At 40.8% G+C, this 27,396-nt stretch overlaps 2 protein-coding genes across 5 annotated transcripts; both read left to right on the forward strand.

The window, feature by feature from the left end:
• The first annotated feature begins 681 nt into the window (after positions 1-681).
• tfa (transferrin-a) lies at positions 682-7,364 on the forward strand. Its single transcript, XM_063886135.1, has 17 exons — positions 682-815; positions 923-1,071; positions 1,991-2,093; positions 2,213-2,404; positions 2,877-3,006; positions 3,098-3,153; positions 3,531-3,694; positions 3,826-3,979; positions 4,360-4,520; positions 4,620-4,716; positions 4,808-4,828; positions 5,220-5,384; positions 5,611-5,761; positions 6,149-6,216; positions 6,307-6,488; positions 6,688-6,880; positions 7,020-7,364. The coding sequence occupies exons 1-17, from the start codon at positions 776-778 to the stop codon at positions 7,064-7,066; spliced, it is 2,073 nt and encodes a 690-aa protein (XP_063742205.1). The 5' UTR covers positions 682-775; the 3' UTR covers positions 7,067-7,364.
• Positions 7,365-9,079: 1,715 nt separating this feature from the next.
• eif4g1a (eukaryotic translation initiation factor 4 gamma, 1a) lies at positions 9,080-27,144 on the forward strand. 4 transcript variants are annotated; one of them, XM_063885575.1, is made up of 32 exons: positions 9,080-9,507; positions 11,458-11,580; positions 11,673-11,759; positions 11,977-12,009; positions 12,615-12,635; positions 12,953-13,132; positions 13,880-13,976; positions 15,975-16,159; positions 16,364-16,456; positions 17,225-17,300; positions 17,398-18,279; positions 18,369-18,457; positions 18,643-18,823; positions 18,952-19,085; positions 19,226-19,345; positions 19,485-19,883; positions 20,050-20,196; positions 20,311-20,547; positions 20,695-20,799; positions 20,927-21,241; positions 21,636-21,753; positions 21,839-21,941; positions 22,089-22,513; positions 22,626-22,747; positions 22,878-23,050; positions 23,193-23,318; positions 23,645-23,726; positions 23,862-23,960; positions 24,544-24,687; positions 24,792-24,873; positions 25,092-25,232; positions 25,722-27,144. In XM_063885575.1, the coding sequence occupies exons 2-32, from the start codon at positions 11,506-11,508 to the stop codon at positions 25,901-25,903; spliced, it is 5,253 nt and encodes a 1,750-aa protein (XP_063741645.1). In that variant the 5' UTR covers positions 9,080-9,507; positions 11,458-11,505; the 3' UTR covers positions 25,904-27,144. The 4 variants fall into 4 exon arrangements, with proteins under 4 accessions (XP_063741645.1, XP_063741646.1, XP_063741647.1 ...); XM_063885576.1 differs by having other exon boundaries at positions 22,089-22,501; XM_063885577.1 differs by having other exon boundaries at positions 15,975-16,117.
• Positions 27,145-27,396: the final 252 nt, after the last annotated feature.

Raw genomic sequence — 27,396 nt, forward strand, 5'->3', positions numbered from 1 at the left:
AGGCAACTTTATACTTCGACCTCAATACTGAAAATGATTTTGGCGTAGTATTTAAATCGCTATAATTTCATCCATATTATAAACATTTGTTAAGATTAGCTCCACCATGACCAACTACAGGAGTTTAATGCAGCTCACACATTTATGATATTATTAGACTTATACAATAATAATATATATGAGGAGTTTTACTTCCAATAGATAATTTGTACTTAACTGTATTGTTAATACCGCGTATATACTAATACAAAGTGTACCATATTTGTTCTGCATTAGATCAATTAGAAAGTTACTGAATCACAGCACAAGTTCACTTTACTTAACTTGCTTTATTTATTTTTTCTTGTATAAGGACCTGTCTTTAAACCTTGATTTAGCAGTCTTTATAGATTGATTATTGAATAATCATTATTCAATCAATCAGTCACGATATTTGTCCTCAAAGGGCAACTAGAAAGGCGACCAAAAAGAGTTGGAATAAACCCCAAACCCCAAAGCACATGAACACACTATACATTTCCATATAAAAGTGTTGGCATTAAAATAGTAAAACTCTTAATACAATTAGGTCATCTGTGGATTTCCATTATGTGGACATGTTGAAAAAGTAACCCTTCTGTTTACTCGTAACAGAAAACTAAAGTACAAACACTCACGCGCACGTGCACGTACACATTAGGAAACCTGAGCAAACTTTTTTCGGCTGAATCAGAGGTTTACTATAAAAGACCCAGCTGCCTCCCGCACTTTCTGCACTGCTGACCTGAGACCCAACATGCAGACTCTCCTCCTTGTGGCGCTGCTCGGATCCTTCGGTAAAAAAAAATCCTATTCATGCACAGGGATCGTTTAATCACATATTTACTAAACGCTCTATTATTCTGAGTTGGTATTTAATTTACCCGTCTATATGTGTTTGCAGCCGCTGTGTTCGCGGCCCCCGCTGACAAGGTGAAATGGTGCGTCAAGTCGCAAAAAGAGCTGGACAAATGCCTCAACCTCGCGGCCAAAGCTCCTGCATTCTCCTGCGTGAAGAGAGACAACACCATCGACTGCATCATTGCCATTAAGGTGAGGATAGTGACCAGTGGTGTAAAGTCACGAGGTTTACTCAAGTACTGTACTTTCAATTCAAAATTGTACTATTTAAATGTTTTGCTCCTTTGTCAACTACCACAAATATAATTCAGATATAAATCGTGTACCTTTACTCCACTACATCTATTAAATATCTTAAGTTACTTAAACAACACTTTAATAAGAATTTAGTTACACCGGGTGTAACGTTCACAAGTAACACTGCAGCATGGAAAGTAATTACAATTAACTGCACCTTAAGCAGCTTTGATAACACATGAATGCATTAATAATAATTACTTTTGAAATATAATTCAAACTTATCATCTATTATTGTGGAATGGGACAATTTGCATGAGTACTTTTACTTGGGGTACTTTAAATACACAATCTGAGTACTTTTCCCACCTCTGAGAGTATTATATCTAGAGAATGCATACACTTAATGAGATGTGATCCATAAGGAATCACACCAAAAATATTCTTCAAAACTGTCTTCAGTTTGATTTGATATTTCAGCCAATGAAAATGGCTGATAAATGGAGATTGCAATGGCGAAAAGTGGTGATTTACCAAGTGAAGGAAAGTAGGGCTACACAATATGCAGGATGGCCCTTTCCGTTACATAACATATAATAATCATATTATTATTTATGAAAGGTGTTAACAGTTTTATTCTTTTAGAGCTTTATTTGACTACTTTACATATTGTAATTGTCATCGATAACATTAAAAAATGAGTTGGATATGTATGAGATGAAAGTTCTCAAGTATAGTACAAATATTGTTAAAAATAAGAAAAACTGTTTTGGCACAACTGCATTTAGTTTCTCACAAGTTATGCAATATAACCATTGATCACATGCCTCTGAGCTGTTGGTGCTGGTTGGTAATAAAGTGTGCTTTATAACAGGCTGGTGAGGCAGATGCCATCACTTTAGATGGAGGGGACATCTACACTGCTGGACTGATCAACTACGACCTGCAACCCATTATTGCTGAGGACTACGGTACCAGTAAGTAAACTTATCAGCTGCCTCTATTGATGAAATTATCTCGAGAAAGAAGTTGTCTTATAGCATTATGTATTAAACACATGTTTTGACTTGCTCACAATTGTTTTGCACTCATCCAGCTTCAGAAACCTGCTACTACGCTGTCGCTGTGGTGAAGAAGGGCACTACATTTGGCATCAAAGGGCTCCAGGGGAAGAAATCCTGCCACACTGGTTTGGGTAAATCTGCAGGCTGGAACATCCCTGTAGGCACTCTGTTGTCCATGGGTTTAATTCAGTGGACAGGCATTGAAGACACCCCTTTGGAAGACGGTGAGTAACACTGAATCTTAAGACAATCCAAAAGTCAATTAAGTCATGACTAATAGAATGTACTTTCCTCAGTATTTTTTCTTGGGAATTTGTGTCATTTTTTATCCCTGCAACCTAATTTATTGTAAAGTTCTACAAGTTTACTGTGGCAATGTTAAACCTGTGGTTAATGTTGGACATTATACTAACTACAACAAAACCACTTGCTTCTGTTTCTTAAAATGTTATGGTTTGACTTTAAAAGGAAAATGCATTTGTTGTGTCATTTAAACTACAGACAGAAATTACAAAAGTGAACATTAACATTCGGTTTTACCATGGTATTTGTGACACGTCAAAAAACTAACTTTATCTGGGAGAAAACATGTGTTTGACTATTTAAGGGCAACACAAACATAATATAATATTTGAAACAGCTCCATCTTGTAAAAGAACTTAGAACAGTATTTCTAAAATCTCTTTTTTCATGCAGCGGTGAGCAACTTCTTCTCCGCCAGCTGTGCCCCCGGGGCAACACCTGGCAGCAAACTGTGCCAGCAGTGCATCGGAGACTGCTCCAGGTCCCACAATGAGCCTTACTACGACTACGCCGGAGCCTTCCAGTCAGTATCGCTTCTACGCAGTTAACTTTGAATATGATCACAGCTCAATCCTGGGACATTTTTGTTTAATGGACCTGTTGATCTGTAACAGGTGTCTAAAGGACGATGCTGGAGATGTGGCTTTTGTGAAGCATCTTACTGTCCCTGGTCAGTCACACATGTTCATCTATTATATTGAGTTTTTGAATAATTTACTTATATATTATGTTAACCAAGCTCATGTGTTTCAAATATGTTTTTACAAATTGTTATTATTTATGAATAATTGTTTTTCTCCAAGTCGACTAATTCTATTGAAAAGCTTTTGAAGCTTTAATCACATACTGAAATGGGAATTAATTTTACTGTTAGATTACGCTTGGATTTAAAACCACCGTTTAGATTCTCACTCTTGGTCATAATTGGCATAACTGATATCATATTTGTGGGATTTGACCAATAAATAGAACAAAACTTGACTAAATGTGCTAGGTTAAGACATTTATTTTTGAATGATTGTAAAAATTGTTGTGTCACACATTCAGATTCCGAAAAGGCAAACTATGAGCTGCTGTGCAAGGATAACACCAGAGCGCCTGTGGAAGACTTTAAGACCTGCCATTTGGCCAAAGTACCGGCTCATGCAGTTGTCACCCGCAAGGACCCGCAGCTCACTGAATTAATCTGGAATAGCCTCAGCTCAGTACAGGTATGACATTAAAGATGTACTGTACTGCATAAAGAGTGAGAAGTAAAGTTGAATAAGTGAGGAGATGGAGAAATACCGTGAATGAGGACATAAAATGACTGATTTAAACATGTTACTTTTCAACATTTCAGGGCTTTGATTTGTTCTCCTCTGAAGGCTATGCACCTTCCAAAAACTTGATGTTCAAGGACTCAGCAGTGAAGCTGGTGAAGCTGCCTGCAAACACAGACTCCTTCCTGTATCTGGGTGCTGAATACATGAGCATTGTCCGTTCCCTTAAGAAAGGTAATGTTAACACAAATAAAACACACATAGAGACTAGACATAACAGGCAAAAAAGAAACATTCTTCCACTGGTCAATTTTGAGAGTTTAGGCTATTATATCACTTTAGACTAGTGAATAGAAATCCTTCAAATTAAACATAAAGGTGTTTATTTTACACTTTTTTTTGCATCTCAGGTTTTAATTTCTAAATATACAAAAAGTTAGCATTAGATAATTCTTCATTTGCACATTTAAACATTTCAGAAAATTCAAAAAAGAAATGTCATGGTTAAAAACGTTTACCCTTTCACCTGTAGTGTTTCCCCCTGAAAATACAAACCATCACTCAAACACACTTATTTAATGGCAGACAATGACTCTTGTTACATATCTTCTCAGAGCCAACAAGCGCTAGTTCCTCCGCCATTAAATGGTGTGCTGTGGGCCACGCTGAGACCAGCAAGTGTGACAGTTGGAGCATCAACAGTATGGGTGATGAGAACACCGTCATTGAATGCCAGAATGCCGCCACAGTAGATGACTGCCTGAAAAAGATTATGGTAAAATTCTTGATGATGAAAATATGGGAATATCTTGAGATATACTTTTAATTTAATGATGTTTTATTCTGATTATATATTTTCTCTATTATCCTGTAGCGTAGTGAGGCTGATGCGATGGCAGTGGATGGAGGTCAGGTGTACACAGCGGGAAAGTGTGGCCTGGTGCCAGTTCTGGTGGAGCAGTATAATGAAGGTATGAGGCCTACTTAGAAACCATCCCATACAATCCTGTAATTGAATTCAACATTTGCACATGAATAATATTTGGATCTCTGTCTTCACAGACTCGTGCAACAACCCTGAAGGTAAAATTAAATGTTAAAATATTGTTGTATATTGGATAACAAAATAACATACATTTACTTGTTACTTTTAACTTATCTTGAACCATAAAGATTAGTAGTGTGTGATAAAATGCAGCCTTGACATGGTTTTAATATCAGAATATAACAATACCTGTTTGCACATAATACGCTAATTTATAATAATCTCTAGAGAAGTTTCTTGGATTGAGCTGTTGTTTGATTCTACAAATGAGAGGAGAGTGAAAACGTTTTATTTCCTTATATAACACTTTGTGAAAATGATTAGGAAATTACGGAGCAGATGATCTTTCAAATTTAATTAACTGTAACTTTAAATGATCTGGCACAAAATGTTTGTAATTCGAGTCCTCCTGTACTTCCACTCTTGCAGCTCTGGCCTCCTCTTACTATGCTGTTGCTGTGGTAAAGAAGAGTTCAGGTTTGACCTGGGAAACATTGAAGGGCCACAGGTCTTGCCACACAGGTGTCGGCAGAACTGCTGGCTGGAACATCCCCATGGGTCTAATCTACAAACAGACTCAAGACTGTGACTTCAGTAAGTGACCGTGTGCTCTTCCAAAGTGCAAATACGTTAGGAAAGAAGCCTAAAGCTGCCAAGATCATATTTTTGATCAACAGTATTAAGACATATTTGTATTGAATGTGCAGTACTTACTGTTGCAGTGCGTTTAGACAACTCAAAGCGCTTGGTTGGCAATAATGTTTCCTCCAAAATGTGTCTGAATGTAACACCTGCCCACTTTGTCTCCTCCTCTCCTCAGCCAAGTTCTTCAGCAGCGGCTGTGCCCCCGGATCAGTCCCCAGCTCTCCATTCTGTTCAAAGTGTGCTGGTAGTGGAAAAGCAGTTGGAGATGAGTCAAAGTGCAAAGCCAGTGCTGAAGAGCAGTACTACGGCTACGCAGGAGCTTTTAGGTAGGACAAAGGACAGTGGACATTCATCCAATCAGCACTTTTTTTGCAGCTGCAACGCTGGTAGCCCAAAAAATAGCACAAACTCCTCCTAAAGCCCCAAACATGTAGTTTTTACATATACTGTATGTTTGGGCATGGATTAAAAACTGAAGATATCTTGTATTAATGAATTAACTTGTTTTGCTGCTTTTTTAAAATTTGTATTATTTCACTTTTCAAGAGACCCAGGCTAGCTGTTTATCCATGCTTTATTCTTTAAGCTAAACTAATCTAAGCTAACTGCCTCCTGACTAGAACCCTTTCCTCTACATTCAGGGGTACCAAAGGTATTTCCGTGGAATTTAATTTTTTCATCTTTGTGTCGTTATGTTTTGCTTCTCATTGTAGGTGTTTGGTTGAGGATGCAGGGGAGGTTGCCTTCATCAAACACACAATTGTTCAAGAAAACAGCAACGGTGAGAGACTGACACTTACCTGTCTTAATCTCAGCTATTAATGTGTTATTTATATAAAACTCAACATTCCTCCACCTCTTCTTATCAAAGGCAATGGTCCAGCATGGGCTGCAGGACTAAACTCTAATGACTACCAGCTGATCTGCCCTGGGAAGAGCCCAATGGAAATCTCAGATTACGCATCATGTCACCTGGCAAAAGTGCCCGCCCACGCTGTCGTGACACGTCCGGAAAGAAGGAACGATGTTGTTCGAATCCTTCAAGGACAGCAGGTCAGTGATGATTATTTTAGTTCATGAGGCATAAGATAAATAATAAAACATGCATTTTTCTAACTTACAACATCATGGTTTTAACTCTAAACCCGGGTCGAATTCTTGCCTTGATATGAGTGTTATTATATTATATTAGAATTAGAATAAATCTTAAATATAAATAGGTGTGTTTCTAAATCTTTGTTTTTGTTTACAGACCATTTTTGGTAGCAGTGTCAGTGGTGCCCAATTCAGGATGTTCCAGTCAGAATCAGGGAAAAACCTGCTCTTCAAGGACTCCACCAAATGTCTCCAGGAGATTGCGGCTGGAACAAATTATAAAACCTTTTTGGGAGAAGAGTACATGAATGCCATTTCTTCACTCAGAAGTTGCGGTGAAACCACTCCAGGTTAGTACTATTATTGTTCAAATGAAAACTAACACGCAAAGAAGATTAACTTCAACATTGTATCTTACACACAAAAAACACACATTTGCATCTGTTCGGCATACCAAAGTACATTTTAATTTTTTTTTTTCTTCAACAGATCTGGAGAAATCTTGCTCTTTCCATAAGTGCCAGCAAAAAAACTAGTGGCTACCATGGACCATGAGGTGCCTTATTCAGCCATCAGTGATACTGGCACCTCACTTCACAACTTCAACCCCCTAATTGCCTTTTGTATTTTCTTACTGATCCTGCTGTAGACCCATTTTTAAAAGAACAACCAATAATTGCAATACCACAACTTACAGATCAACTTTCATGTAAACAACCACATCTAGCTTTTTCCATGTTGTTGAAACATAATGTTACATTACCTTTGTTATTGGATCAACTATGTTATGTTAACACGTGCTTGACTTTTCTCAAATAAAGCCTTTTAATGCTCTTTTGTGGTGACAGTATATTGTTTTTTGGAATAGTGCCCTGTTTAAGCATTAGTATTAAACGTCATCAAAAAGCACACAGTAGTATCGTAGTGAAAAGAGACAATGTTTTTGTCCTCCAATGTGCTTCCTTTGCCACAAACTGGAACAAACGTGGCTGTTATCTGTAATTTAAAGCTCTGTTGTAAAACACAGCTGGAGTCTAAGGTCTTAAGAGTGCATGGACTTGATTAACAATCTAACAGGTTATTTTAGTAATAAATAAATCCTTGTAAAAAAGATGCATTAAAACATTTCTTACAACCAAATAATCACCAAAAAGTCTTTTTTGGGGACTCTGATAAGCTTCCAAATATCAAAATAATCTTGTTGTAGACAGACAGAAAAAGCAATATCACTAAGGGGAGGTTTCATCTGGATCTTTTTATCACCTTAGGAAATAGACAAACAAAATGTCATTGACTTTCATTGATTACCTGGCCAAATAAGCACACAATGAGGCCCTGTGGTACACATGAACTTTGAGTCCTTTTTGACCTCCTGTTTGTGGTAGTTTGGTCCAACTCAAACTTACTTAATGAAATATGTCTGTTTAATGTGAACACAGGGCCCGTCTACAAATGATATTTTCCACGCAGGTATAATGGGCCTTTCTTACTTCAGGTTATATTGTGTTTTAAAAGAGCACATTCTCAAACCATCTGCTGAAAATGTTTTATCATGATGGTTTTGGGGGCTTTTTAAAAAAAAAAAAAAAAGGAGCAAAAGGCTATTGATGAAGTTTTAATAAGCATTTCAGTCATTATTAAATTGAATAAGAATTGCTCCAGCTTTCTTTAATGTGGGAAGTTGATGTTTTACACAAAAGCTGATTGTTAACTTAACATATGTGAGTAATGTACTGTCTGTGGGAACCACACAGTAAATTAAATAGGCTTACATTGAGCTCCAAGAAAGTTATTATCTGATATTAAAAAAAGTGATTCATTAACAAAATAATTGGAAGATCAGTTAATAATTGAAGTACTTAAAAAAGTTAATTATCCCTTTTCCATAAGCCACAGGTACAAATGGGCTGTCCTTAGGTAAAAAATAGAATACAACATTTTAATATGGGGCATTTCATTGGCTAAATCATACTAAACTATAAAAAGGACATGATTAAGCAGTAATTAATTTAGGATTTCCATTTTATGTTACTTTATTATTATTAATAATAATAATTAATTCCATTTATTTTAATGCGCTTTACATTACATATTACATATCAGACATGTAATACATCAGTACTGTGGACAATATACCCACAGGAGCAATTTAGGTTGAAGTGTTTTGCCCAAGGACACAACAGCAAGACACTTCACCCTAAATTGCTCTACTATACAACAGTATTTCGAGAAAATATCAAATGCATGCAAATTATAATAACTAGTATAAAATAATAGTCAGATATTGGTAATTTGACATACTTTTAGTACTTTCAGTATGATATGATGATTATAATTAGTACTTTAAAGTGAACAAGTGGAATGAAGTTCTTTAGGAGTAGCTTCCTACTACTCCAATAAAATGTTGGAATATTTTTTCTATCCCACATCATTCTTGAATGTCACATTATTCTGAGGCATTGACGAATTTATTCGAGCTCCTGTATCACATGACCAAGGAAACGGCCTCAGAATTAAATTTTCCCGGAAGTTTGCCCATGCGACTGTGAGGCGCACCGGCTCCATAGACAGAAACATCGCATTATGGCCTCACTCTGAGCCTCCTGATGCGACAGTTGTGTACATACCTAACCGGCAATCCGTCACCATCGACGCCCTGATCATGGACCTCCAGTCCAGAGGCTTTTTTGGGGGCCATCGGAGTTGTCATTAGTACTCCCAAAGTACGATATTATTTGATTTTGAGCACTTTCACTTTTGCACGCCCGGGATTTAAACCGAGGTGACAGTAGTAGCACTCACCCCATCTGCCGGTCAGCTAAGCTAGCTCGCTAAGTCCATAGCCAAGAAGGGCATCACTTTTCTTTTGGAGTAAAGGACAAGGAAACTACAACACCACTACTTTCTATAACAGAAGACTGATCAGAGGCTGATTTCCCGAGTTCCCATCTAACTGCATATTCTCTATTGATTGCTGGTAAGAATAAAACTCACGTTGGTAGTGCTAGCTTGAAGTATAAGCCTGGCTTCATTTTTGTCAAAGGCACACAGGCTAGCTATGCTAATGCTAGTAGGTTGAACAGGCCCTGCCGGCTGTCAGTCCTCTCACTGGCACAGCTAGCCTGCTAATCTTGCCCAGGACACGATAGCCGATCAGAGTAAATGTAGCCGTATCGTTTGAGGTTAGTTTAACGGTAGGTACTTAATCTGGAGGTATTATTTACAGTTGCTTAGCTGACATTAGCTAAAATGACAGCTAGGGGTCCTCGCTCTCGTGGTTTATCTTCATCTGGTCACCCTTATCACCGACGGCTCTCCGAGGTGACGCTAGTTAGCACTTCGTCGTGTCATAGTTATAAGACGATTTTCCACATAGTTTCACATCTAACGCATCGATTGTACCGGTTTGACTGGACGCTTGCCGTTATTTGACTTGTTAGCTTAGCAGTAGCTCAAGTTTAATGTCAGGTTGACTGTTTAATTTTGCTGGAGGAGCTCGCCGGGCCTTCAATTAAATACACTTCGTAGGACAGGGCTGGGCTACATCGCTAACCAACATTAGCTTAACTGTAACCTAATCGGTGTCAAGAGTTGCAACATGTTGGCTAGTACCGGCTTATCTGCTGTGCTCCAGTTTCGATTTGTCAACATATTGTCCATCACCACAGGAAGATGATCAATATGAACTCTGTAGTTTAAGGTTGAATGTGGACATATGGTTCAGCCACGTAGCGAAATGTCTGACAGTGGGACACGTAATGCTGGCCGGCTAACGATTTAACCTGCCTCGGCCGGGAATGCTGCCTAGTTAGCGGCCCAGTCAAACGTCATTTTATTCTGATACTTCGCTAAGAGACAGTCAGAAGCTTTCCCTTAACTATATGTCACATTAAATAGCGATTCATAAGTATGCTGGCCATATCTGCTGACAGAACCATATGGTAGCTTTGTGCATGGATGCCCTGTCTATAAAGAAGCATGGCATTAGCTAGCTGCTAATGGTAGTTCCTGTGTCAGCAGGTGGATGGTGGATGACACGTCTGCTGGTAGTATTCACCATATTTTATCATTACATTTTGTCATAGCTCCTATTTAACGATCCTTTTTCTTGAGGAGAAACTGTAGTCATTTATTTATAATGGGTATAGACTTAACGGTATTTGCACATGTAGCTAGCACACCCAGGGGGCATTAAAACCAATGTTAACACAGTAAATGAACTTTGACCTGAGGTATCCATTTTCTTAAATTCCCTCAAAACAACACCAGTCCAAGTGATTTGGTTCCAAGCAGGTATGCATTGAAAGTAGATCTCCTAACCATATTCCCCATTTTGTTTTTCCTGCTTGACAGTCAAAGTCCCCTATTTTATATTTGGACAAGAGACAGCTTTGGGTACACATTAAAACAAGCACATGAGTCAGTCTCTTTCTGATTTGAGCAATACATACAGATGAAGTTAACTCTATTTGCTCATAAGACGGCAAGCATGAGCCATGAAATATGCAAGGGACCAACATTGTGGGAGGTGGTGGCGTTATCATAGGCAAAACCAGAGACCACACCCTCACTGCTTGGTAAGATGATGCCACACTAAGGGTTCATGTCTTCATATAGTGTTGAGTTATATCTAACCTGTATGACTGTAGTTATCAAATGTAGCAATCCACTTTGAAATGAAAGTAATTTTCTCTTGATGCCTGTGTTGTACAATGTGTTATGTTAGTTGTGTATGTATGTATATTTACTTGTAGGTATATCTTTTTTGTAATGTATATTTGTAGTTTTTAACCCTTGGGATTATAGGAAACAGTATTTTATCTCTCTATCTGTACACACATACTACAAGATTGACAATAAACTTGACTTTGATTGACTTAGACTTAATGCCTAATTGTTTATTATCTCTCTCCTATTTTTCAAAAAGGCTGGCAACACAAAGCCACCCTAATGCAGAACCACAAAAGAACGTGAAATGAACAAACCACCACAGCCTATAACGGGACCCACTTCCGTCCCCAACCCCTCCCCATCCCCTGGATTGACACAGGTGAGACCCACTGACTTTGTTTAATACCAGTTGTTATTTTTTGTATAATTAAGTTAGGTAACATTTATTTTCATTTATTCTCTCCTGTCAAGGCTGCCTACGGTCCTGGACAGCCCCCTTCTCTTGTTTTTGCCACCCCCCCACCTCCACAAATGAACTCTGCACCGCAGCCAAGACAGGTATTGTTCACAGTGCAGTGTTTTTCCTTCTGCTAAAGTTTTGATTTCAGTGGCTTAACTATGGGATATGTTACCTTGTATGGGAACCCTCCCTCTTCTAGATTTCTGACACGGCTATAAGGCTTTGGCTAGGTCTCTGTGTGTGTTTTGGCCTTTTGCCATGTTTCTCCTTGAATGTCAATCTTGACTTCTTTCCTCTCTTCTGCTGTCCTCCCAGTTTGCTGCAGGCCCCCGTACTTTACACCAACAGGTACTAACATCCTGCACTTTTCCTTACATCCCCAATCTCCTCAGTGAAATGCATGCTTTCAGATCCACATGGAGAATAAATGAGCTTTAGTGTTTTATAAGATAAAATAACTTTCCTGAGGTCCAGTTGCATTTAACTCTAAATCTAATTCTAATGATGCGTATTTCTCTGTAGGAAGTATTTTTTTTTTTAAGTTGTTGGCCAGGTCACAATGTTTATTAGATATCAACAAGTCCTATATTTATTGTTTATCCATCATGCACCTAAAGATTTTGTTTTGAAGATAATTAGTTTAAGTACCTGCAGCATTCTAGCATTGTTTTACTGCACGCATGCGCCTGCAGCCTGTAAAGTGATTCTTTAACCACTCGAGTTGGGACCTGAAGAACTTGAGTGGATCGTACTTCTCTGCAGACCTGAACAGTTGCATGTCGTCGGTTTGCGCTTACTGTTCATGCATGGCTGATAAAATGTTTTGCTGCTGCCTCCCTTTCTTTTCATTCTTACAGCTTGTAATCTTAACCTTTCACATTGTCTCTTGTCCTCATTTTCACTTAAATCTCCCTCCCTCTCTTGCTCTCTGCTCATGTGTTGCGCGGCTGAAGGGGGGATACAGAGCATTACAGGTAACAGCTTTTCCCTTCGTCTATCTAATTCCCTCTTAACTCAGCTAACTTCAGTATAGCAATGAGATATGAGAGTCAGTACTTGGTGTAATTCAAATTAGACTCAGTGTAACTCAAGACCTGAACGTGCTGTACATATTGGCAGTCACAGTGAGTGCTCCAGCAGAGTTTAGGTCTGTGATGGAACACACAAGTATAACACATGGGTTAGGACCACAATAGCTAAGACACAAAAAAAGTACAAGGACCATCAGGTTTGCTTGTGCTTCTGACACTCTTCATCCTTCTTTCTTTATCTCCCCTCATCTGTTTTCTAGAGTTACTATCAGAACCGACCAGCCCTGGCCCCGAATGCTCCAAGGGTGCCTACGAGTAGTGGCCCCCGACCTGTCGGACCCACTCACGTCTACCCGCCCAGCTCCCAGATGATGATGATTTCCCAGCAGCAACTGTCTTTTGCTGGCTCCCCTCAGGGATACTTTCTCCCCCCTGGACAGGTTGGTTTACTTTATTAGTATTACTTAGTAATCATCCATTTGACAAATGAAATGCATATAACCAGTCTACCCAACAACCTGCCCACATGACAATAATTATCAAGTATATCTTAATGATCACTGGGATAATAATCTTGCTGACAGAACCATATGGTATGAAATGTACATGTTGTCCCACGCCTACTTTGCTCATCACATTGCCGTACTGGCACCAAAATGGAAGTATTTCCTCTTGAAGAAATACAATATGAATAATTGGGGTGAACGCCCAAGACATTTACATGTAAACAACTGTAAATGTTCTCTTTGGATCATAGGGATTATCTCCTCCTACAAAGTCAGAATAAGGAAGCCCCGTTTAAACTACTGCCACGGGGAAAAAAACTAAATTGAGTTAAAACTAATTTCCCATTAATATTTGTCAAGTAGCAAAGAGTTACAAGTGTCACAGAATGACAAATGGTAAACTCAAAAAGACTGAAACATCAACAGCCAAAGAAAATCAGTCTTCCTGCTTCCACGAGACTGACTAAAGTGAGGCTTTGACTTCTACAAAAGGAACTATAAGCTGCATTTCGAAACAAATTATGACAATCTGCACCAATGTGAGTTTATTATCTTCCAAAGACAGGTGTTAAAAAAAGAAAACTTCTCTTTTTTGGGTTAATACAGTGCTTTCCTGTGAAGATGAAGCATCATCTTTAAATCTTTTGTTGCAATCTCCGTCTCTTTATTATGTCTCTGCAGTACCGGGCCCCATATATGTCTCCTACACAGTATCCGGTGACCAGCGGTACAGCAAGCTTCTACCAGGGAACTAGCCCTGCTGAATACCCTGCTTATGGTAAGGGGTGACTACCATGATCAAGCACAACCAAGCACAACTATAAACATGGACCGCTATCAGTTAAAATCTTTAACACCAGAAACCCACATTTAACTTAAAGCATGTAGTTTAAGTCCATATCTTTTTGCGCGCCTCTTCGAACGTATGGTATCGCCGGGTGTGTGGTGGTTTTGCTTGGCTGCTTGGTGTGTTTAATGTCTCTGTGGGTGAAAACACTGCTGTATGTGGTGAAGTGCCAGTTGCTTGTAGTTTGGCTTGATTCTGCTTTGGCCTGTGTGCTCTCTATCTGCAGTCTCACCTGACACTGCCTTACAGGTTCCATGAAATGGCTCTGACCAGAATTGTGTCCTTTTGTTAGATGCATGTCTAAATAAACATGCTTTTGGGGTTGGATTCATGTAAAGAATAAATATTACTGATAGTATCTAGGCCAAACACTACCTGATACAAGCAAATATTTAAGTATTGCTGCTCATGCTACACATGAAACCATTTTTCAAACACACATTTTGTGTTACTGTTGAAGCATCTAATTTGTGAGGAATTGGCTATTTAAAACGTAAACCTCACATGTTTTGCTAACACACACCCCTGAGTGTAGAATGATTTAGTGAACACATTATAAAACTTTCCACAAAGAACATTATGATTTGAATGATTGATTTAAAAATAAAAAAATCTTAAGATGCATAAGATACAGACGGGAACACAAGGTAAGAATACGTCAAAGGCTTTGTTCATTTCATGGGACCTTTTTAACACCCTGCTTCCTCTGGATCCTCTCATTAACTCATTCTGCATCTGTCTCTTCCTGCCCTCTCTCCTTCTTTCCTCCCTCTCCCGTCCCTCACTCCCTTCCTCTCGTTTGCTGCGTTGGTTCAGAGCCCTCTCTTGCTGCGAGGGAGAGGCGGGGTGGTGGGGGGAGAGGGGGCGGGCGAGAGAACGGCCGTCTCTCTCTCCACGGTGCTCCTCTCACCTCCCAGCGCTACCCTGGTGAGTAGTGTGTGTGCTTGTGTGTTGTTCAGCAGGCTTTAGTGGCAACAATCTCTGCGGCCCTTCCTGTCTCTGGTCGTGTTTTTAAACGTGTTTTACTTTTCTTTGTTCTGTAACCCAAATGCTTGCGTTTAAATGTGAATGGGATACCAACTAAAGGGCGCATACATAAAGAAAACTTTCACCGACGATCATACCTTCAGAAAATACACCTTAATGCACACTGTCAGTGAGGTAAAGGTTAAATTGAGGGTTAAATTAACCTTTTGGCAACATTTACAAACCACACTTTGTGAGCAATGCTGATATCATTCTCTCTGACCATATCCTTCAACATCCGCTGGACAAAAAAACTAACCCTTGCCTCGCAGATTTCCTGCTAGCTGGACCGAAATTCACAACAAACTGATTTTTAATAAAGAATCTCTCAAGTTAATTGTTCAAATATTCAACAAGTCATGTTGGCTGTTTTCCTTCACTATGCAGCACTTTAACAACCTTCCGTCTGGATGTGAAGGTCATTGCTTCAAAAGCGTGTGTCATAGCCAATTTCATTTGTGCGTTTGAACCTTAAAATTCGCACAGGCAACCTTTAACATCCAGGGTTCATTTATCCAGTTTAATTCTACCACTTGAGTAATGGCGGTGTCATTTGATATCTCAACATATACATTAGCCTGTAGATGTGTATAAGCCTGTATGTTAATAATATGTACAAGTATTTTTTTTGCTTTGATCTTGAACAACTCTTATAGACTTTCAGTGTGGATTCCTGTTTTCTTTCCTACAGGATGTGTTTTATTTGTGTAAAGTTTAAATCATGAATGAGGCTAACATCCACAAAAAGCCATGTTTCCAAATATACATGGCAAAAAAAATGTTTTTTTTGTCAAGACTACAGGAAAAAAAATCTTGTAACTCTGGATCGGAGCTGCGTCTTACAGTTTTGGGATTGTTTTTCTTTTCATTAATGCTTTGTATTGTTTGATTTAACTGTTACAGCAGGAGCATACTATCCAGCACAGCCGCAGTACTCGACGCCTGTCCAGCCGGCACCGGTCATTATTAACACCGCCCAGCAACAGCCACAAGCCCCGCCTCCTCAGCAACCACCACAAGGGCCACCAAAGAGGGAACGCAAACCGGTAGTGTGTCTCAACAAAAGGGCAGCGCGCCTCTTGTCTGAGGTCAAAAAATAAATAATTGAATGGACAAAAAGTGTATTGTCAGTTCAATGTGGAACTTTCCCTTTCACCTGTAAATGACAATAGAGTTCACCATGATGGGTGGCTGCTATAGATCAGTAACGACCGCATCGTGACATACTGTCTGTGCTTTAATGCTGGGTACATGTTAGAAATCTAACAAATATGTATCCTACCTTTTTATAGATAAGGATACGAGACCCCAACCAGGGCGGGCGTGATATCACAGAGGAGATCATGTCAGGGGGAAGATCCACCACCACACCAACTCCCCCACAGGTGAGGAGACATTTTGAAAAGACTGTTTTTATGGACTCCTTTTAAACTTTGATCTGAAACGGGAGGTATGGTTATGGAAAGTATGTTTTCTTTTATTCTAAGTCTTGAATACTAACGAGTCATGGCTCTGTTAATCTGTGATTACAGTTTTGTTTTCCTTATCTAATTTCTTTTATCTCTAATTGTGAAACAACCAATAATGTATTATCTACATTTTTATGTTTTCGAATGTTTAACAGCATAGAAATAGTAATGATAAAACAAAACCTACAGCTTGAGCAGGTCATAACTACTTTTTTAGAGAAGATACATTACATTTGGTTGGCTTGTTAGCAAAGAGTAGTGTCAGAGAAAACAAAGCACAGCTTTTAAATTCTCTCCACACCTCCAAACTTTTTTATTTTTCATAGCTTCACATCTCTGTGGTATGGTCTTATCAGCACAATAAAAGTCGAGCGCGGTGTTTTAATAGAACAAACAATACAAAGACAGGCAAATACACACTGATGTTGAGCTGTGGTTATATTTTCTGGCTCGTTTGCCTCAACAGGTACACAGAGTTGCTAATTTGGTTGTACAGAAACACTTTAAAACACTGTTCAATACACAGTACACACTGCAGTCTTTACCATAGGGCTTAATAATCAAGTCTTTGTAACAGTCACAAAGGATTTCATAACAATTACTTATTAAAGGCAGTGATGTAATCTGTGTTTCCTTTTCGTTTATCAGAGATTTAAAAACCTTATTACTGTTTTGTGACTGCAGGCTTCCACAGCAGAATCGAGTCCTGCACAGACAAACGGTGAAGTTACACAGCCAGCCACTACAGTGATTAGTACAGGTCAGTACATTTCCTCAGTTTTGTTTTACATAACACATACAAGATGGCTATTACACATTTTCCAGATTGTGACTATTTTGTGTGTTTTGGTGCCCAGATGAAAACACTGAGCCTCCTGTGAGCGCTGAAACCCCACCACTTCCTGCCACAGCAGAAACAGAGCCTCTGGAGGAAGACCAACAGGAATCGGATGACCAGATGACACCGCCTGCTGAGTTAGCCGCACAATCTGTAGCCCCTGCAGCCGCTGCTGAGGTGCCATCCCCATTGAAAAAGGACCTGCCGTCTCCCTCTCCCCCCCCTGCAGCAGCAGAGCCTACTACTTCTCCTGCTAAGGCCGAAAATAAAGTTGATACTAAATTAAGTGACATGGTAGACGCTCCTGTCACCCCTTCAACATCATTAGCAGCAAAAGAGGCGCCTGTCAAGAAGGAAGAACCACAGGCTGCCCTAGCTCCCGCTGAGAAGGCACTAGAAAAGGAGGAAAAGGAAGTGAAGAAACCGGAGAAAGAGGAGCAGGTGGCCAGCGCTACGTTGGAGCCTGCAGTTGAGCTTGCTGCAACAGTAACCCCCGAAAAAGAGGCAGAAGAAGAAACGACTACAAAGACAGAAACCAAGCTTTCTCCACCCCTGCCCTCTTCAGAGGAACCTGCTGCTGCACAGACTCAGAGTGTCGCCCTGTGCTCTCAAACTGAGCCTGAACCCACACCGGCTGAGGCGGAAGAGCCTCTTCTCTCCAACGGTCTTCCTCAGGATGCTGAGGAACTCGCTGATGATGCGGCATTAACAGACACTACACCCCTTGAGAAGCCTGATGCGTCGCCATCTCAGGAATCCACACCTGTGGCTAAAGCGGCAATGCCTGCCCAGGAGGAAGTAGAAAAGGAGGAGGAGAAGAAAGAGGAAGATAGTAAGGAGAAAATAGAAGATGCCCCTCCTGCCACTGTAAGCTCCCCTACAGAGGAATTTACTATGCAAGGTAGGGTGGAGTTTATTTTGGCTCACGTGTATGTTTGTTACTGTGTTTGCGGTAGATTTAATTATCAACACTGCTTCCTTTTCATAAAGCTGCAACATCCGTGCCAAAGAAGAGGAAGAACATGAAGGAGCTCAACAAGAAGGAGGCTATCGGAGACCTCCTGGATGCCTTCACAGAGGTGAGTGTCAGTCCAGATGACTACTTGAAAGATTAACGTTAACAAAAGGTCACAGTGTTCAAGTGTCTTGCAGTTTCAGATGCATCGACAATACTTTTGAGGATATTTTATAACACTACATTCTGCAACAAGTAACTAGGTTACCGTAACATGTCCTCATCTCTTGGTGTTTTTGTTTGCCGCAGGAGCAAGAAGCCAAGCCTGCTCCCGAACCCTCGTCCGCACAGGCCGACCCGGCACTTGTTGCTCCGCCTGAGCCTCCTGCTGAGGTTGTGGATGAAACCTGGGAGGAGAAAGAGGATAAGCAGAACGAGAAACCTAAAACAAAAACTGAGCCAACTGAGCAGAAATACCAGTACAAAGAAGGTAGGCTGTCACCAACATTCTCTAGAATTGGCACTTGGCGCCCCAAAAATAGGTCAAATGTGTTCATAATTTAGTATGTAAACGCAACAGTAGATTCATATATAACATTATTCATACTACTCTTTCAGAACAATGGAAGCCGATAGACCCAGAAGACAAGAAGCGGTACGACCGGGAGTTCCTCCTGGGCTTCCAGTTCATTAGCGCCAGTATGCACAAACCTGACGGCCTGCCTACCATCAGTGATGTGGTCCTGGAGAAGGTAAGATACTTTGAGTGAATATTGGAAAAGAAGAAAGCCCCATAGAAGGTTTTCTTTTAGTTTTGGGAGAAAGTAAGAAGTCCTCCTTGTCCTGATATTTTTCTTTAACCATTAAGGGTCTTTTCTCTTTTTAACTTCAGGCAAACAAGACTCCGATGCGCCCTCCTGACCCAGCTCGAATGATGAATGTTGGTCCTGATTTTACTCCCTCTTATTTGGGGAACCTCGGAAGCAGATCGACGGGTGGACCACGAGGCCCAGTGAGTGAAATGTTTCTCTTCATTTTTTACTATGGTTTCAATCAAAATCCCATGTTTATGTTAAAAAAGGTTTCTTTTCTAAATATAGTTATAGTTGCATATAATATAGCTAACTATGTTTCCCTGCCCCTCTTTTTAGCCACCTGGACCACGTCGCTCCCAGCAGGGTCAGAGGAAAGAGCCCAGGAAAATCATCCTCAGCAGCATGTCCCTCGGAGAAGACATACAGCTCAACAAGGCTGAGAAGGCCTGGAAACCCGGGGTGAAAAAGTCCACACGAAGCCGCGCCGCAGAGGAAGCCGAAGTCGAAGATGAAGATCCCGAACAGGCCAAGACTCGAGAGCTGTTCAAGCGCCTGCGCAGTATCCTCAACAAGCTCACCCCTCAGAAGTTCCAGGAGCTGATGAAACAAGTGCAAGAACTGACGATAGACACAGAGGAGAGGCTGAAGGGAACCATTGACCTCATTTTCGAGAAGGCCATCTCAGAACCCAACTTCTCTGTGGCCTACGCCAACATGTGTCGCTGCCTTATGGGGGTAAGTCGTGTGATTTTATTATTTCCTCCAGTGTTGACTTGATGTTTTGTGTCTGTGCCTGATGAAGCACACTTTAAACACTGCCATTTTTGTTTAACACATTTTTTATCCATATTATTATAAATCAGATGAAATCTGTATACTAAATAATGTGTTTATCCCTCAGTTGAAAGTCCCTGCCACCGACAAACCGGGAATTTTAGTGAACTTCCGCAAACTGCTGCTCAACCGCTGCCAGAAAGAGTTTGAGAAGGACCAAGACGACGATGAAATCTTTGAGAGGAAGCAAAAAGAAATGGAGGCTGCCAAAGAAGTAAGAAATGTGATCTTTTAACGCGACTGTTGCAACCACCACATGTTTTCGTTGTTTAATCAGACTTGAATGATCCTATTACTAAGTACATTTTCCATTTGTATCTGCCCCCAGGGAGAGGAGCGGGAGCGCTTGAGAGTGGAGCTGCAGGACGCCAGAGACCAGGCCCGCCGCCGCTCACTGGGTAACATCAAGTTTATCGGCGAGCTCTTCAAGCTGAAGATGCTGACAGAGGCCATCATGCACGACTGCGTAGTGAAACTACTGAAGAATCATGATGAAGAGTCTCTGGAGTGTCTCTGCAGGCTGTTCGCCACTATCGGCAAAGACCTGGACTTTGAGAAGGCCAAGGTAGTAATAATAATACTTTATATAGCGCTTTTCCTAATGCTCGAAGACGCTTTACATACACTCTAAATATAAACCTCACGTATTCATTTATACTAATCCCAACATTTTAAAGACTCATACAATCAGTTTTTCTTGTGTCCCTGTTAGCCTCGCATGGATCAGTATTTCGCACAGATGGACAAGATCATCAAAGAGAAAAAGACTTCCTCCCGAATCCGCTTCATGCTACAAGACGTCTTGGACCTCAGAAGGGTAAATATGAATTCTTCCATCGTGGGATATTGTAATAAAAGTATCTACGAGTTTATGAGTTGCATAAGAACCATGAATGTCTTTAACGAAAATGATGGACTGTTTTATAACCTTCTGTGATCCACAGAGTAACTGGGTGCCTCGTAGAGGAGATCAGGGCCCTAAAACAATTGACCAGATTCACAAGGAGGCAGAGATGGAGGAGCATAAGGAAATGATGAAAGTCCAGCAGCTTATGTCCAAGAAGGACGGAGGAGGAGGAGGCGGCGGCGGTGGAGGAGGAGGCGGCGGTGGAGGCAGGATGGGAGGCAACATGGGGGGCCGAGGCTCACACACACAGGGAGGCCGTGGTACCAGCCAGCCTCAAGACGAGGGCTGGAACACGGTGCCCATCTCAAAAAACAGACCTATCGACACCACCCGCCTCAGCAAGATCACAAAGGTAACGCCAGTCACATTTTTTTCTTTAACAATATGACATGTTGCAATTGTTAAGAGTTCGTGTTCAATGACAGTGTCAACTGGTCATCAGATTTAAAAGCATCTTAAGTCATAGTTTTCTTAAAGGGTAGTTATGGTCAAAACATTAGTCTCTGAAAATCCAATTTAAGGTTTTCACTTTGTTTATCTCAAGGCCTTGTCACCTGTCAGAAATTCCAGTTAAGTGTTTTAGGTCTTGAGTGTTTTTTGGATGCAGCTTTAGAAATTACCCCAATTCTTTTACAGTTATTTGTCTCAATTACAACCTTTCGAATGAAGCTGTCTTCAGATTAACCTGATCATTTAAGACTTGTAATTGACTTGTTTGTTAATGTAAATGTTGTTTTTACTTTCAGCCTGGTTCTCTGGACTTCAACAATCAACTGTTGGCTCCAGGGGGAAAAGGCATTTGGGGCAGCTGGGGCAAAGGCAGCAGCGGAGGAACTGGAGCAAAACCAGCAAGCGGAGAGCCAGGTAAAACACCTACAGTAAAAAGACAGTGTGGTTTCAAGTGTTTTTAGCGATTGAGTGTTAATCTGTCCTTTTTTAACTCTTTTAGAAAGTGGTCGTCCTGCTACAAGCACCGTCAACCGCTTCTCAGCCCTGCAGCAGTCTGGCTCCGTGCAGTCTGGCACTGACTCTGATCGCAGAGCTCCTCAGAGGTATTAAAGCTGCACATATTTCTCATCAAGGAAAATGTTTTCCTTGATCTTTTCTACCAGAGCAACTGGCCTGAAATGGTTTATTGAGAGAGTTTTTGGACACATCATGAGTAATGTGGATCTTTCTGTGTCACTTACAACCTTTAGGTCAAGCTCGAGCCGTGAGCGTGGTGGGGATCGCGACAAGGATCGCTTTGACCGATTCGATCGCAACGAGGGACGGGGGGGTCGTGATGACAGCAGCAGCCGCAACCAAATCAGCAAGAGAAGCTTCAGCAGAGAGTCTCAGGAGCGAGGCGGGAGGACCGGAGACCTCCGGGCTGCGACTGAGCCGGTGCGTCGCGTCGCCAGCATGACTGGCGATCGGGACCGAGGAAGCCGCGATCGTGGGAGTCGGGACCGTGGAAGCCGGGATCGTGGAAGCCGGGATCGCGGAAGCCGGGATCGAGGAAGCCGGGATCGCGGAAGCCGGGATCGAGGAAGCCGGGATCACGGCAGCCGGGACCGAGGAAGCCGAGATAGAGGCGGCGTAGACCGGGCCCCAAGCAAAGATCTGCCAGGTGACCAACCCAGTGAGCAAAGATTTGAAATAGATATCATGATAGACAGACGTCCTGAAGGGATGGCTGCAAAATCAGTGGTTGCAATAATATTTAACCCTTACTGTTTCTTTTTTCTCTGCAGTTAAGCGTGAGAGCGCCCCCACTCCTCCTCCTTCTCTTTCCAAACCTGCCTTGAGTGAAGAAGAGTTGGAGAAGAAGTCGAACGCCATCATTGAAGAATACCTCCACCTTAATGACTTGAAGGTACAAACATGAAGCCATGTCAACTGGCACCGACAGTCATTTGACTTCAATGTTCACTTGTAATCAGGCAATGCTTGGTCTTGAAACCGATCCAATGGTCAACATCTTGTGTCTTGTTTTGCTGCTGCAGGAGGCGTTGCAGTGCGTGACAGAACTCAACTGTACCTCACTGCTCTACGTGTTCGTGCGGAGCGGCGTGGAGTCGACGCTTGAGCGCAGCACCATCGCTCGACAGCACATGGGCATGTTGCTGCACCAACTCATAAAGGCCGGGGCATTGCCCACAGAGCAGTACTACAAAGGGTGAGATTTTAACAGGAAATCATCATCAAAGATTTTGACCTGCACTGTTTCCATGCTGACTAACCCTAACTCTTGATTTGACAGATGAGAAATGTGTGTTTTCAAGTGAAACTAAATGCTGTGTTGTTTTTTGGGACTGCAGGTTGGAAGAGACCCTGGAGGCTGCTGAAGACACGGCAATAGATATACCTCACATCTGGCTCTACCTGGCTGAGATCATTACCCCCATGCTCCATGAGGGAGGCATCCCTATGGGACAGCTCTTCAGGTGAGCTACAGCAAAAATAATTAAATCAAATAAGTATCAAATATTTGGAGCAAAAAATGTCTCATAAAACATTGAAATGTTGAATAACCGGGATGTTAAGTAACATTTTTAAGAACAATTCTCTGGCTCTTAAAATGTTGCCAGATTCTACACATGCAGTTAAAAAAGCATAGATCCTGACACATGTTTTGTCAGCTTCTCAATAACACTCTTCACATTCACCTTTTTTACTTCAATCAACTCTTAATACTTGAGTATTACTGGTTTCCCTAATGATGGTAGTAAGGAGACAACTAAATAGAAGTGTGTGTGTGTTGTGTGTTCAGGGAGATCTCTAAGCCTCTGGTGCCTCTGGGGCAGGCCAGCGTAATGCTGATACAGATCCTCAAGTTGCTCTGCAAAGAAATGGTACGTCTCGCATGAGTATAGAATATTTTGAATGTAAACCTTATGTCATCAGATCCTGTTGTGCAAAATCTTAGTAATTTGTGAATATTCACGGTTTAGACACACTGGATTGAATGTTTGGTTTTTCCCCATCAGACCCCTAAGAAGGTTGGGGCCATGTGGACAGAGGGTGACCTGAAGTGGAGTGACTTCCTGCCTGAGGGTGAAGACGTCAACGAGTTTGTCACTGAGCAGGTCTGTAGTACAAAACATAACGATTTATTTTGTGTTGTGTGCCCGTTTAGCTTTTTGGAGGCACAGCGAAGTATCATTAAGAGTATGTTTTAAGCTGTGAGAGAAGACTTTACACAATCATGTGGAAATCAGACCAATAATGTGCCTATACTTGTCTGGATTATATATGATTAAATAAAGATATTTCATCCAGGATAATTGTTAAAACAAATGCAGACCTTATGCCACACCCACCAAAGCCTCATCCTCTCTGTCGTTTTGGGTGTTAATTGGAAAAAGAAGAAAAGAGAATAAAAAATGAAGGATAGCAACTGGCGTTAATATGAATAGCTCAATAGGTAAATTAAATAGTCAGCATGTACATTGATTACACTGGATATATAGAAATTCTGTAACCTTTTGGAAATTTGCAATCTTAACAAATGAGATGTAATGGATCTTTGTTTCAAGAGTCTGGAAAATGTTGGTTCAGAAACCATTTTAAAAAGGGAATTTTACACAGTTTTTTAAATGTAGAAAGGAAGTTTTACAAGTTGGTCACTTGCAAGATTATCCTTAATTGTCTGTCTTTTTTTTAATTTAGAAAATGGAGTTCACCATTGGAGAGGAGACAGAGGAGAAGAAAGACGAGGAGAAGAAAACCCTGACTGGAGAGGAGATCAGCAAACAGCTGGAGAGACTCATCCAGGACAAAGCCAACAACCAGCGCGTCAGAGACTGGGTTGAGGTGTGACGTAGTTCATGTTTTACTTCACAATCCCATTTTCTTTTATGCCATAAAACTGTGCAAGTCATTTGTTTTCCCTATTAAACTGTTGTTGTTGTTTTTAGGCTAACTTGGACGAGCAGCAGACCACTTCCAACCAGTTCATACGAGCTCTGATGACGTCAGTGTGTCAGTCTGCCATCATATGTAAGTGTGAACGATGCCGTCTGTTTTTTGGCTAAAAAGGATCCTATACATTTATCTGTTTGTCACCACTGATGGTCTTCTCATCACAGCATGTTAAGACCGTTTCAGTATTGCTGATCTATCGCTGTTCTGTGTTTATTGACTGAAGAATCACAAGGTGCAGTTAATTGAACAGCCCTCTAAAGAAGACTTTGAGATTTTGTCTCTCCTTGTTTCAGGTGACACCCCATACCGAGTGGATGCTCGGCAGATCGGCCAGAGGGCCAGTCTGCTGCAGAGATATCTGTGTGACGAGCAGAAGGAGCTGCAGGCCCTCTACGCCCTCCAGGCTCTGATGGTGCACATGGAGCAGCCAGCCAGTGAGTCATCATATTAATCTCCTAGTATTTATTAACTGTATATGGAAGTTATTTATCTTCACTTAATGATATCTTCATGTTGCATCTTATTCACAAAAGGACCCAATAATCAAACTGCTTATTGACGTTTATATTAATTTACTGTCATCTCTGTGTGGTAATGAGCCTGTTGCCATTGTGTGTTTTGCTTTTTAATATAAACGGCTACTTGGATCATTATTCCTCTAGTGAGTAATACAGTTTTGGACCTTATTAATAATTTTCCAAAAGACACGTAAGTAATGGGATGGAAGAGTCTAGATTTGACAATTAAAAAGAAAAAGACTTGTATTGGTTATATTAACACTGACATGCATCACAGACGCAACAGCCTGAGGTTATATTTGCTGCAGTAAGGCTTGTGTAAGCTTTTTTGCGCTTCCTCTGCAGCAAACAGTTTTTCATTAACACTGCCAGATCAGTGCTGACCCCTGTGTCCTCTCTCTGCAGACCTGCTGCGGATGTTCTTTGACGCCTTGTACGACGAGGACGTTATCAAAGAGGAGGCCTTCTACAAATGGGAAACCAGCAAAGACCCTGCGGAGCAAACAGGCAAAGGTGTGGCCTTAAAATCAGTCACCGGCTTCTTCACCTGGCTCCGTGAGGCCGAGGAGGAATCTGACAAAGAATAAAAAAGGCTGAACTAAAAGCTGCCGCCCCCCTTTGGCGACGTGGGGGCTCTGCAGGCGGCTGCAGAGAGTCATGGACATTATTGCCATAGAGGCAGACTCAAATCAATCCTCAATGAGGATAAATCTTTATTATTTGTTCTTTTCTTCGAGGAATGGACTCAGAAAACAATCATTTCTCTCTACCTTCCCTCTCTTGCTTCCTCATTATTCTCCCACCTGCTTGTCACAGCAAGTGTACTCTTCAAATAAACTTGAAAACTGATTCAGCAGGATTGCTTGTTAACGAGGTGTGAAGTATCTCACATCACTACAGAACTGTTTTCTCACAATAATACAAACCAACAGGCTGCTTTTTTATGGTTATAGATAATTTTAATGCCTAACATCTTATCTGATCTTTAAGAATAAACAGCAGGGCGTGTGGTGTAGTGGAATCCCAGAAACGTCATGCCATAATGTGTGTTCAACCCAAACTCAGCTCTTATGTCTTTGTCCCTTACTGGAGTGTGCAGCATGACTGAAGTGTGTTTCTATTAATGATACAGTGGACGAAATGTCGATAGACAAATGTACATGAACTAATCTTAATTTGATGGATGGAGTTTTTAAAGCAAAGGTTGTCTATTTTCTCTTCCTGTTTCACAACATGAACTTACAAAGGACAGAAACATGGAGGACCAGTGTTGATCTTTGACCTTGACTACTGGGGGGGGGGTCTTAATGCTTCCTCTAAGCCATCCTCTCCCATCCCCAGTGGTGAGCCACACTGACTGACTTTTCATCTTTACCTCTTCTATACTTAAACCTGAGCTGTCGTAGAGGACTAATGACCCAATCACCCTTAAAACTTGAAATCTACAGAAAATTGACTTGATGAAAATATATAAAGTGTAAAAAAAAAAAAAAAAGCAACACAGAAACGATCCGAAAGCCTTTTCTACTTCAAGTGGAAACTTATTTCAGGAGCGTTCTGTAAATATATAATGATAATTACTTCTTTTTTCAGTTTTATTTTTCAGAAGCGGTAAATTGCTGATTTAATTGCAGTGTAACCTTTTCCAACAGAAACAGCAGTTATCCGGATGCAGAGAGGTGCTTTAGATAATCCATTGATTATTAGTTGTATTGGAATTTTGTAAATATTTTTTGCTTTCTTTATTTAAGAAATTATGCTTCTTTTGCATCGGAAACTGGAAAGATGAGGTAACAGAACATTGCAAATAAAGGACTTATTAAGTTGCTGAGCTGAGTTTTGTATGATTCTCTCTGGTGTTTGTGTGTGTGTGTGTGTGTGTGTGCGTGCGTCCAAATCAACTGACCTTTCCTTTTTTTTTTACTGTAAATAGTAAAATGTAGTTTTGTTTTTTTAATGACAATAGGATTAGTAGAAAAACAACAGGTAGAAGATTGCAGCACAGTCAATTGCATAAAAAAAACTGAAGGGCATTTACAGATATAAACCAAAGTCAGCGGTATCAGGTCAAAAAAAGCGT

This window comes from Eleginops maclovinus, chromosome 6 (assembly GCF_036324505.1).
Source record: "Eleginops maclovinus isolate JMC-PN-2008 ecotype Puerto Natales chromosome 6, JC_Emac_rtc_rv5, whole genome shotgun sequence".
Lineage (NCBI taxonomy): Eukaryota > Metazoa > Chordata > Actinopteri > Perciformes > Eleginopidae > Eleginops > Eleginops maclovinus.